Raw genomic sequence first — 12,500 nt, 5'->3', positions numbered from 1 at the left:
AGACACACACACGCACACACAAGCACACGCACACACAGACACACACACACAGACACACACACACACTCACACACACTGACACACACAGACACACTCACTCACTCACACACAGACACACACAGATGCACACACTGACAGAGAGACACACAAATACACACACACAGACACACACACACTCACTCACACACAGACACACACTGACACACAGACACACACACACACACACACACACAGACACTGACACACACACACAGACACACACACACACACACACACACAGACACTGACACACACACACAGACACACAGACACACACACAGACAGACACACACAGACACACACACAGACACACACACACACACACACAGACACACACAGACGTGCAGCAGGAAGTTCTTTATACTGAAGGGACCACCTTGGAACTATCTGATGACGTACCTCGCGGAGACCGCAGGTGGCGCACATGCTGTTTAATGTCTGTTGTCAGCAGCATTAAATGACAAGAAGAAGAGGAAGAGGAAGAAGAAGTCACAGCAACGGTCTGTTGGAGGGTCACTCTGAGGGTCTGTGACATGGCGGGTCGGAACCGGGTCGTTCAGCTGCTCAGACAGCTGGAGCGCGCGGCGTAAGTTGAGCCCACGTGCACCATGAATCGGTTTTACTGTACAGGTAACAGGTGTCCCGGAGCCAAGACTCTGACAGTACGTGTCTGCAGTGATCCAGCGCAGCGCCCACAGAGCCCTGAACCCGGATCAATGCGAGTTATTGATCCGAGCGGCCACTGCTGCGCCACACACGTCACACATCTCTGCTCTCTGTGCGTGCGTGTGTGCGCGTCTGAGTGTATGTGTGTCTGTCTGTGTGTGTGTGTCTGTGTGAGTGTGTGTGTGTGTCTGTCTGTGTGTGTGTGTGTCTGTCTGTATGTGTGTGTGTGTCTGTCTGTGTGTGTCTGTCTGTGTGAGTGTGTGTGTGTGTCTGTGTGAGTGTGTGTGTGTGTCTGTGTGAGTGTGTGTGTGTGTCTGTGTGAGTGTGTGTGTCTGTGTGAGTGTGTGTGTGTGTCTGTCTGTGTGTGTGTGTGTCTGTCTGTGTGTGTCTGTGTGTGTGTGCAGGGCTCTAGACTAACTTTTTTTCACCGCGTCACACTTCCATATCTTTTTGTACATCAGTACATTTTGTACATACATATCATGTTAAAATGAATTTGGACCTTGTATAATGACACAGGTAAATAAAAAGTATCTTAAATACTGATAAAGTGCTGATTCATCAACCAGTCTGTTTGTCACAAATCCACAGTTCTCTTCAGTTCCCTGTTTGCTTTGTCTGGCTGTTGCTCCTCACTTATCTATCTGCCAATGGGAATTAAAAATTATTTAAATTATATACACCTTTATTTATTTAATAGCTGTGATTGAGATATATATTTTGTTTTCTTCAACACGTTTCTAATGCAGCTACAGTATCTCTGCTCTCATCTTCCTCACCTCTCTTCCTCTCTTTCTAAAGCTGAGCTCCAGCTGACAGACTCTTCATTCTGTCCGTCACAGTTTCAGCTGTATGCAGACATCATCCTGCAGACAATGGTCCACTGTAGCAGGATAATAAGTGTTTAAATGGGCGTTCATCATGTAACCATGTTCTATAACTGCTTAAACCAGCTGACTGCTGTCAGTCAGAGTGACTCAGCCTTCATGGATGAACCTCACAGGTCAGATGATACTGTCCTCAGACCTGTTGTTCAGTCTGTTATGATGCTACGAGCACGTCACGCCCCCTCCCTGAACATGACCGGCTCGTTATCGTCAGTCATTCAGGTCAACAGCAAATTAGCAAAACCCGCATAGTAGCAACAAATCCTGCTGCTCTGCATGTTCACCTGAACTGTTCTGCAGTCTTTAAACCCTGTGTGTGTGTGCGTGTGCGTGTGTGCGTGTGTGCGTCTGACTGTGTGTGTGTGTGTCTGTGTGTGTGTGTGTGTGCGTCTGTGTGTGTGTGTATGTCTGTCTGTGTGTGTGTGTGTGTCTGTCTGTGTGTGTCTGTCTGTCTGTGTGTGTGTGTGTGTGTGTCTGTGTGTGTGTCTGTGTGTGTGTGTGTGTGCGTGCGTCTGACTGTGTGTGTGTGTGTCTGTGTGACTGTGTGTGTGTCTCACTGTGTGTGTGTGTGTGTCTCACTGTGTGTGTGTGTGTGTGTGTGTCTCACTGTGTGTGTGTGTGTGTGTGTCTCACTGTGTGTGCGTGTCTCTCACTGTGTGTGTGTGTGTGTCTCTGTGTGTGTGTGTCTCTCACTGTGTGTGTGTGTCTCACTGTGTGTGTGTGCATGTCTCTCACTGTGTGTGTGTGTGTCTCACTGTGTGTGTGTGTCTCACTGTGTGTGTGTGTGTGTCTCACTGTGTGTGTGTGCATGTCTCTCACTGTGTGTGTGTGTGTGTGTCTCACTGTGTGTGCGTGTCTCTCACTGTGTGTGTGTGTGTCTCACTGTGTGCGTGTGTGTCTCACTGTGTGTGCGTGTGTCTCACTGTGTGTGCGTGTGTCTCACTGTGTGTGCGTGTGTCTCACTGTGTGTGTGTGCATGTCTCTCACTGTGTGTGTGTGTGTGTCTCACTGTGTGTGTGTGTGTCTCACTGTGTGTGTGTGTCTCACTGTGTGCGTGTCTCACTGTGTGTGTGTGTGTCTCACTGTGTGTGTGTGTCTCACTGTGTGCGTGTCTCTCACTGTGTGTGTGTGTCTCACTGTGTGTGTCAACAGGTGCAGATGTCCTGCTCACTCCAACACCTTCCACCAAGGTATGCTGTGCTGTCATCACCATGCTTGTCAGTGCTTATCAGTGATTGATTGATCAGTCGGGGCGTGGTGGTCTTAATTTCGATGATCAATCATAGATCAGTAATGCAGCTGTTTTCTGCTGCAGGCGGGGGAGCTGCAACCTGCACAGTCCGGAAAAGCGACTACGCCTTCGAGGTGAGTCGCAGCAGCCTGTCCGGCCTCTGTCTGAGTGTCAGAGGTTAGAGCGATGTAGGGCAGAGAGGACGACCATCCTCTGATCAATAAGTCCTACGGCTGACAGCTGTGTGTGTTTCAGATGGCCAGTTCCAACATCAGATATGGAGAAGGCGTCAGCAGAGAGATCGGCATGGTAACCACCGTCCTCCTCCTCATCACTCACAGCTCTGACGGACAGTCAGTGCAGCTTTGATGCTTCTGAGTGTGTTTCAGTCTGTTAGCGTCTGAGCTAGCAGTTCATGCAGTGCTGTGTTACCGTTCGCTCTGGCAGATGTGTGTGTGAAGCTTCATCTCCTCTGCTGAGGGACCACAGTGTTTTCTGATGAACTGTGTGTGTGTGTTCCTGCAGGACCTGCAGAACCTTCGGGCTCAGAATGTCTGTGTGATGACGGACAGGAACTTGTCTGGTCTTCCCCCGGTGAAGGTGGTCCTGGAATCTCTGGTCAAGAATGGAGTCAAGTTCCAAATGTACGACAACGTCCGAGTGGAGCCCACAGACTCCAGGTGAGACCGGCAGCTCGTGTCCTGTGCTTTGATTGGCTGTCAGTGTCTGTGACGCGTGGTCTGCCTCGGGTTAAACATGTTATCGGGTGACACGTGTCCCGGGTTGGATGTTTACAGAAGTGTCTCTGTGTGTCAGTTTCAAGGAAGCCATCGCATTTGCTAAAGACAACTGCTTTGACGTGTTTGTGGCGGTGGGCGGAGGATCAGTGATTGACACCTGTAAAGCCGCCAATCTGTATGCGAGTCACCCAGAAGCTGACTTCCTGGACTTTGTCAACGCCCCGATTGGCAAAGGGAAGCCGGTGGACAGAGCGCTCAGGCCGCTGATCGCAGGTACGACTCGAGCCTTTCAGACAGGCTGCAGACGCCCTGACTGTGTGTTTCTGTCCAGTTCCAACAACAGCAGGGACCGGCAGCGAGACCACCGGCGTCGCCATCTTTGACTTCGAGCCCCTGAGAGCCAAAACTGGTCAGACAACAAACACACACTCAATAACAACACAAACAAAAACAACAACAAATGCAAGAAGAGAAACCTGTGAATGAAAAAGTTTCTCACCTTTGAACTGGAACACTGATGTCACATGACAGGGAGTCAGGCCCTGCTCTGATTGGTTGTCTGTGCGCAGGTATTGCCAGCAGAGCCATCAGACCCACACTGGGCATCGTGGACCCGATGCACACACTGAGCATGCCTGAGAGAGTCGCTGCCAACAGCGGCTTCGACGTGCTGTGGTCTGTCTGTAAATAAAGATTTATTATTTACCGTTTACACGGCTCAGATGACAGCGCCCTGTTGTTACCATGGAAACATGTGGTGAGGCAGACGCTCTGACGTCACGTTGTTTTCTGTTTGTCAGTCATGCTCTGGAGTCTTACACCGCCCTGCCCTATGACCAGAGGAGCCCCTGCCCCCCCAACCCCATCAACCGCCCCGCCTACCAGGGCAGAAACCCCATCAGTGACGTGTGGTCGCGCCACGCCCTGCGCATGGTGGCCAAGTACATGAAACGGTAACTGCAGTGATTTTAGCCCCACCTGAGCCAGAGGTCCAGTTCTGCTGGTTTCTGATGTTCAGAGTTTTGTCTCCCCCTGCTGGCAATCAGAGTAACGGCTCAGGCGACGTCACGCCTTCCCCCTCATGTTCCAATGTTCCAACAGACCTCTCACTGATTGATTTCAGAGCCGTGCTTGACCCCGAGGATCTGGAGGCCCGCTCTAGCATGCACCTGGCTAGTGTGTTTGCTGGGATCGGCTTTGGGAACGCCGGAGTCCATCTGTGGTGAGACTCAAAGACACGCTGCCATGCAGCTCGAGCTGAGGAGGAAATCTGACTCTGTGGCGTTTTGTCTCTGCAGTCACGGGATGTCGTATCCCATCGCTGGAAACGTGAAGACTCACACGGCCGCGGGTTACAGTGTGGAGCACCCCCTGGTGGTGAGTGCACAGACAGACTGAATGTGTGGATGAGTGGTGAGCCACAGAGGCGCCACACCGCGTCCTTAAGATACTCCTCTCAGTGTGTTATTGATTGTGATGCACTTGTGTGTCCTCAGCCTCACGGACTCTCAGTCGTCCTCACATCACCGGCCGTCTTCAGCTTCACAGCCCCGATGTGTCCGGAGCGCCATTTGGAGGCTGCAGAGATCCTCGGTACACCTCACAGGCCAGGACACAAACACAACATACGTTATATATATATGTTAGAAATGTTAGAAACAACAGAAATATCTTTTGGTAAATAACATGTAACTTCGGGTTTTCAACACAAACAAACATTATACAGCAAAGACTGCATTGTGTTAAACAGACTCTGTGATGCGTTCAGGTGCAGATGTCCTGCAGGTGAAGCGGGAGGATGCGGGTGCGGTTCTGGCTGACACGCTGCGTCAGTTCCTGTTTGAGCTGCAGGTGGAGGACGGGCTTGGTGCGGTGGGGTACAGCAGAGACGACATCCCAGCACTGGTCCAAGGAACCATCCCTCAGGTGAGTCCTGCGGCTGGACGTCTGGCGCCACCATCTTTTTATTCTCCCACACAGCACCTCAGCGACTGTACTCATCATAAAGACATATTGCCTATTGACGAGGCGTATTGATTGGTCCTGCTTCCAGGAGCGAGTGACCAAGCTGTCTCCTAGAGAGCACACAGAGGAGGACCTGAGCCGCCTGTTTGAAGCCTCCATGAAGCTCTACTGAACAACATCAACACACTCTCACACAGACACACAGCCTCTCTTCTCCGCTCAACATCTGCACCAGACCTGGGTGGCTCTACAGACCACATGACCTGACCTTTCTGTTGACCAATGATTCTTGTGTCTGTCACGTGATGAGAAGTACATTTATGAAACTGTTACAGTTAACATAATAAAATCTCAATAGAAGGTCCCTCCATCACAGTCTGACACCTACATCACAACCACTTCATAACATGTTCAGCTTGTTCTTCATGCAGAGGCTGATACAAACCACAGGGATATATGATCAAAAGATGGAACATCTGCAGAGTCCTGACAACAAGACAACAAGCTGCAGTACTCAATGAGGAAGAAGCTGACGGAAGCAGAGAGAACAGCCCGAGAACAGTCTCAGATCAGCCTGACAACAGCCTGAGATCAGTCTCAGAACAGCCTGAGAACAGTCTCAGAACAGTCTCAGAACAGCCTGAGAACAGTCTCAGAACAGCCTGACAACAGCCTGAGATCAGTCTCAGAACAGCCTGAGAACAGTCTCAGATCAGCCTGAGAACAGTCTCAGATCAGCCTGACAACAGCCTGAGAACAGTCTCAGATCAGCCTGAGAACAGCCTAAGAACAGTCTCAGAACAGCCTGAGAACAGCCTGACAACAGTCTCAGATCAGCCTGACAACAGCCTGAGAACAGTCTCAGATCAGCCTGACAACAGCCTGAGAACAGTCTCAGATCAGCCTGAGAACAGCCTGACAACAGCCTGAGATCAGTCTCAGAACAGCCTGAGAACAGTCTCAGAACAGTCTCAGAACAGCCTGACAACAGCCTGAGATCAGTCTCAGAACAGCCTGAGAACAGTCTCAGATCAGCCTGAGAACAGTCTCAGATCAGCCTGACAACAGCCTGAGAACAGTCTCAGATCAGCCTGAGAACAGCCTCAGAACAGCCTAAGAACAGTCTCAGAACAGCCTGAGAACAGCCTGACAAGTCTCAGATCAGCCTGACAACAGCCTGAGAACAGTCTCAGATCAGCCTGACAACAGCCTGAGAACAGTCTCAGATCAGCCTGAGAACAGCCTGACAACAGCCTGAGAACAGTCTCAGAACAGCCTGAGAACAGTCTCAGATCAGCCTGAGAACAGTCTCAGAACAGCCTGAGAACAGTCTCAGATCAGCCTGACAACAGCCTGAGATCAGTCTCAGATCAGCCTGAGAACAGCCTGTAGGGAGGGTGTAACAGACATTTAAGGAGAAAACCAAAACGGTCATAAACTGGATATTTGATCATTTTACATGTGCAGCAGAATGACTGCAGTGATGACTCTTTGTGAGGTCATTGTGTCACTCTGGCTGCTGCCCAGCGACGTGGATTAATCATGTTAATGAAGCGCTCAGGTGGACGGAGTGTGTGTGGTTCTCAGAAGAGCCTCTGCTGTAATCCACTTTGATCTGGTCCAGGAACACTTGTTACATAAACCAGATCGAACTGTGTTTAACTGGTTTAACCCTGACAGCAGAGACTGAGCTAAACAGCGACCCTGAACGCAGCACATGTCCCTCTGCATCAGCTCCAGGCTTCAGTGGAGACTCCACTGAGCATGTGCAGCAGGACGACCATGGTCAGGTGACCCGTCTGCATTCCTTTAAAATGACTGCAAAGTTTGACCAAAGGAGGAAGTCTGTCTGAAAGGTTAAAGGTCACCATAGCTGTGACATCACACAGAAACACTCTTAGAAAAAGACTTGGCACACACATATTGATCAGTGATCAGCAGAACGCTCCTCTACTGGAGTTATCAATACATAGAGTTAGAGGTGTGTGTCTCTGTGTCTGTCTGTGTGTGTGTGTGTCTGTGTGTGTGTGTCTCTGTGTGTGTGTCTGTGTGTGTGTGAGTGTGTCTCTGTGAGTGTGTCTCTGTGTGTGTGTCTCTGTGTCTCTGTGTGTGTCTGTGTGTGTGTCTCTGTGTGTGTCTGTGTGTGTGTCTCTGTGTGTGTCTGTGTGTCTCTGTGTGTGTCTGTGTGTCTCTGTGTGTCTCCGTGTGTCTGTGTGTCTCTCTGTGACTGTGTCTCTCTCTCTGTGTGTGTGTCTCTGTGTGTGTGTCTGTGTGTGTGTCTCTGTGTGTGTCTCTGTGTGTCTCTGTGTGTGTGTGTGTGTGTCTGTGTGTGTGTGTGGAGATTAGCAGCTGCAGCTATTTAAGCCTGCTGTGTGATCAGTGGTGCACAGACAGCATGGAGCAGATCTACAGACACAGTGACGAGCACTTCGAGGTCTACACCACGGTCTTCTCCCCTGGAGGTGAGTCTCAGTCCGCCGCCTCGCTTCCTGCCAGTTATCAGGGTATCACCTGGAATTGGACTTGCAGAGAGCCGTCAGAGGGGCAGGTGACATCAGAAGTCTGCCAGATAAAGACTCGTCTCCAGGGGTTGATCTGATGTTAACTTAGCTTGCCGTTTGCTAACTGGAGCAGCTAATGTGATCGAATCAGCAGATCTAGCTCTACGTTAGCTTCCCGATCTGTATACCATCACAATTAGCTTGCTTGCAAACCCTTGGATAATAATCTAATATAAAGCTAATGACAGCATCAGTGCTGGAGCAGCTAGCAGCGCCCTGTAAAACCACATGGATGCAAGGTTAGCCTGATAATCTGTTGTCATGCTAACACTCTGGGAGCTTTTCTTAGCCACATGACAAACAAACCTCCTGTGTGTCCCAGTCTGCAGGTCGAGGACGAGGACCAGACACGTGGCAGCAGAGAAGGTAAGTGAACCACTGTGACCCCTCACACATGAAGCTGGTGTCAAGAAGTATCTGGACTGTGTGTGTGTGAGTGAAAGAGAGGTTTGTGAGGACCTGGAGTCCTTTTGCTGGCTCAGATGTGTAGAGGGTCCTCACAAAGACAGTAAAGCCTGTTAATCAGTGTTACATCAGTGTGACCTCTGACCTCTGTGTATTTACAGCCTGCTCCGCTTTTTAAAGCAGATTAAACATACACACACACACACACGAGCCGATCAGCAGCAGCTTCCTGTGAGGTCTGCTCAGGTCTGTTAGAAGAGTGTTTAGAGTGACATGTGCAGTTCCATCCATGTCCACTGGAGGCTCCATGTATAAAGGTGCAGCAGAAGTCAACATGTTTTAACGGGTGCCATGCTCTGTGACGGGCAGGTGGTGGCAGTGATGGATTACCAGGCGCGCTGGCCGAAGGAGCTGGACCTGAGCGAGGGGGCCCAGGTCCAGGTTCTGTTCAAGGAGGACGAGGTCTGGTGGTTTGGGCGGCTGAAAAACGGAAAGGAGGGATACTTCCCAGCCGCTTGTGTGGAGCCGCTGCAGGTAAGGGAGGGGCTAAACACTGTCGTCATGGTTACACAATAAAATGTAAAATCATGTTTGATGCAGACTGGTGAGGTTTGTGCGGTCCCAGGACCAGGTCTCAGTTCCTGCTTTCAGCTACGATAACCTCAGGAGCTGATTGGCTGACAGATGGTGATGTCATACTGTGTGTGTACTGCAGGACAGCGGCGAGTCCTCCAGAACCACGGCCACACTGCAGAGGAGGGTGTCCGTGCCAGCTGTGGTGTTGACGACAGGCGCCCCCTGTGGCTGCACAAGGTAACTACAGGACACTGCCAGCCTTCTGCCGTTTGATAAAATGTTGAATAAACCCTTGAAGTCTTTCAGTCAATAATAATAAGTCTTACTTGTATTGTTTGCATGGTGCTTTGTGGCTCTGGGATTTTGATCTGAGCCAATCAGAAGCCTCCGCCCTCTCCCCTCCAATGAGCGCTGCATGTCTCTGCTGACTCGGCAGAATCCGACCCGCTCATCCCTCCCTCTCTCCTCCTGCAGTGGGCATAGCACTCCGAAACTGCTCAGAAAGAACAGCATCCGCCGCCCTCTCGGAGGTGACGGGCCCTCAGCAGGACCAGAGGCTCCTCGTGGCTCCCCCAGCCTCCTCCACCGAGTCCTGGCCAAGTCCAGGAGGATGAGCTGCCCCCACCTCCCCCACCCCCCCCTGAACACCGGGTCCATCAACACTGGTTTCCAGCCAGACTGAAGCAGACCCCTCGGCTCTCTGGAGACGACCTGGAACGCTGGGCAGAAAGCGCGTCACAGCAGGCCGCTGCGATCTGTCGGACTCATGCAGTCACATGACTGACTCGTATCGAAGGCTCCATTGAGCTGACATCATTTCCTGTGGCCGTGGTTCAGCCACCGTCAGGTCCGACTGAATGTCCCCCACATTAAGGTGGAACCGGCCTTTAATTCTCAGACACACCCCTGCACCACCAATAATCCAACACACAGACAGCCGCTCACTGACTTTATCACAGCACGTCGGTACAGTGTCCTCACTTTAAATAAAATCAGGTGTTCTGAGACAGCTTCAGTGCAAATATGTCCACACTGCAATAAATCACTGTAAACAAGTAAAAACTGTGGAGCTCAGACTGAACTTCACTGTTAAAAACTGAACTGTCCTGAAACAGTCAGCAAGTCCAATAAATAAGTGTCAGGGAGAGATGATAAGAATACTGTAAAACTAAAATACACATAAAGATGTATATACACACATATAATGTTTAAATAAACCCACAGATCAAGACATGTACACACAACCGAGGAGCGGGAGTAAAAATCTATAAAATGTCAAATATAAATAAGTGTTCAAGGAGAGATGATAAAATTCAGACACTGAAAACTGTTAGAGTGTAAAACTGTAAAATACACATAAAGATGTATATACACACATATAATGTCTAAATAAACCCACAGATCAAGACATGTCAACACAACCGAGGAGCGGGAGTAAAAATCTATAAAATGTCAAATATAAATGTTAAAAAGTTAAAGTTCAAATATCCTTTGAAGAATGAATGGAATACTTTCTGCTGAATGAATCAATAAACCATGAGCTGCACAGACAGCCGGTTAAGCGTGGGCTGCAGCCGGAGCGTTCCACTGGGGGTCAAAGGTCACCTGAGGCGTCCTCTGCTGCCGAGCGGCCGTCATTGGTCAGGCCTCCGTGTAGCGCCGCGCCTGCTCCGTCATGCTCCTCTGATCGTCTGTGTTCCCATACAGCACCACCTGCAGGTCAGCGCTCTGCACAGAGGAGGAGGTGGGTTAGGGTTAGGAGGAGCAGCCGCTCTGGTTCTGGTGTCATCTCATTGTTCTGCATGCAGCTGAGATGTGTTTACCTCGAATGGGTCCAGGCTGTGAGCAGGAGACTCCCAGGCCCGCTCACTCCACCACACCGGCGCCTCTAACGGGAGGCAGCCAAGCTCCTCACAGTCGCCTTGAGCCGGCAGAACGGAGCTGAACAGGCTCTGCCCTTGGACCTGGAGGTCAGAGGTCAACAGCTCAGGTCTGGCTGTGGTCATCCAGGTCATGCTATAAGTTTACAATGGAGCCAGCTGGGCTCGCACCATGGTGTCACTGCTGCCTGAAAGGCTGTTCAGGTCCAGATCTACACCTTCACTGACTGACAGACCTGCAACGCATGGTCCCATGGACTGGCTGCAACTTACCACAACCTTTGTTTTGAAATGGAGGAAATGGAGTTCCTGCTATATATGACCTATAATCTGTGTCAGACCTCACAGCTGCTGCCTGACTGTGGACTATCCACACCAGGGTTCCTCTGCTCCCCCAGATCCATCATCCTGTTCAAGCAGGCAGACATCTGAAGCACACAGACACACACACGCCACGCACACACACACACACACACACACACACACGCCACGCACGCATACACACATGCCACGCACGCACACACACACACACATGCCACGCACGCACACACACACACACACATACACACACGCCACGCACACACACACACACACACATGCCACGCACGCACACACGCCACGCACACACACACACACACATGCCACGCACGCATACACACATGCCACGCACGCACACACACACATGCCACGCACGCACACACGCCACGCACACACACACACACACACACACACACACACACACAGGCACAAACAAGGTTGGCTGTTCTAAATGATGCTGATGACCCAGGGATGTTGCCCTCTCACCTGGTCCTGGCTGCTGCTGCGGGCCTTCAGTGGTGTCGGGGTTTGCGGTGCTGACCTCCACAGTGCTCTGATCTTCTCTCTGATCTCTGGGGGGGTCCTGACAGAGACGCTGCAGCTGATCACTATTCAATACTGACCCATTGTACAACCTGCACATGTCTCCTGATTGGCTGGCTGACGTACCGTGTGCTGCAGTGAAGGCAGGAGGCGTCCTGGGTGGAGGTGGTTGAGTGTTTGAGGGCGCAGACGGGGGAGGAGGTGAGAGGCTGGTGCTGAAACTGGAGCTCGTTGACAGCACACACACTGAAGAACTGAGAGCAGACGCCGGTCATACGTACGGCCTCGCCGTGACACGGGTCAGCCGGCTGTGTGCTCACCTCAGAGGGGGAGAAGGTCAGCGCTGCCATCAGGCTGCTTCTGCTGGACGAGTCCACGGAGGACGCTCCACCTGCCACCTGCAGACAACACAGTGACAGCATGCGGAGCCGGCCCGCAGCTCGGCTCCCATTAAACACAATGTCTTACGTGGCTCCTGTTCAGAGAGGCGGTGGACAGATCTGAGAGCAGCGCTGTCTGCTTCAGTGATGAGGTCACATCCTGTGAGTCACAGCTCCACGTCTCCAGGTTCTGAGAGAGATGTGACACTTTAGCAGCTGAGATGAAGACAGGCGCTGTGAACTGTGAGACAAATATCAAAACAAAAGCCTGAGCTGTAAACATGTACCGCCTCCGTCAGCTCCGCAGAC

General features: G+C 51.1%; 3 protein-coding genes and 1 long non-coding RNA gene across 4 annotated transcripts in view; 2 read left to right on the top strand and 2 right to left on the bottom strand.

Moving 5' to 3' along the window:
- The window catches only part of LOC114449797 (corticoliberin-1-like), a 3,132-nt gene extending 2,667 nt beyond the window's left edge, over nt 1-465 (bottom strand). The window contains exon 1 of the mRNA XM_028427623.1: nt 439-465. Within this exon, the coding sequence (XP_028283424.1) occupies nt 439-465 (27 nt within the window). The remainder of the gene's footprint in view (nt 1-438) is intronic.
- A 26-nt stretch (nt 466-491) lies between these two features.
- On the top strand, nt 492-5,878 carry adhfe1 (alcohol dehydrogenase iron containing 1). Its single transcript, XM_028427747.1, has 14 exons — nt 492-625; nt 2,745-2,782; nt 2,908-2,957; nt 3,079-3,132; nt 3,349-3,503; nt 3,640-3,836; nt 3,895-3,972; nt 4,133-4,238; nt 4,364-4,516; nt 4,687-4,785; nt 4,862-4,940; nt 5,060-5,156; nt 5,332-5,489; nt 5,617-5,878. The coding sequence occupies exons 1-14, from the start codon at nt 573-575 to the stop codon at nt 5,698-5,700; spliced, it is 1,401 nt and encodes a 466-aa protein (XP_028283548.1). The 5' UTR covers nt 492-572; the 3' UTR covers nt 5,701-5,878.
- A 2,044-nt stretch (nt 5,879-7,922) lies between these two features.
- Nucleotides 7,923-8,953, top strand: LOC114449239 (uncharacterized). Its single transcript, XR_003671968.1, has 3 exons — nt 7,923-7,990; nt 8,412-8,455; nt 8,864-8,953. It is a non-coding gene; the product is annotated as an uncharacterized LOC114449239 (long non-coding RNA).
- Nucleotides 8,954-10,711: 1,758 nt separating this feature from the next.
- Nucleotides 10,712-12,500, bottom strand: part of LOC114449796 (transcriptional activator Myb-like) — a 5,074-nt gene continuing 3,285 nt past the window's right edge. Inside the window, exons 8-14 of the mRNA XM_028427622.1 lie at nt 12,479-12,500; nt 12,280-12,381; nt 12,132-12,209; nt 11,938-12,065; nt 11,755-11,851; nt 10,894-11,034; nt 10,712-10,798 (exon numbers count right to left, since the gene is read on the bottom strand). The exon at nt 12,479-12,500 is cut by the window's right edge and continues 158 nt beyond it. Of these exons, the coding sequence (XP_028283423.1) occupies nt 10,712-10,798; nt 10,894-11,034; nt 11,755-11,851; nt 11,938-12,065; nt 12,132-12,209; nt 12,280-12,381; nt 12,479-12,500 (655 nt within the window). The remainder of the gene's footprint in view (nt 10,799-10,893; nt 11,035-11,754; nt 11,852-11,937; nt 12,066-12,131; nt 12,210-12,279; nt 12,382-12,478) is intronic.

The sequence above is a fragment of the Parambassis ranga genome, chromosome 17 (assembly GCF_900634625.1).
Source record: "Parambassis ranga chromosome 17, fParRan2.1, whole genome shotgun sequence".
NCBI classification, from domain to species: Eukaryota; Metazoa; Chordata; class Actinopteri; family Ambassidae; genus Parambassis; species Parambassis ranga.
The sequence above is the reverse complement of the archived record's forward strand: the minus strand, read 5'-3'. Positions and strand labels throughout refer to the sequence as shown.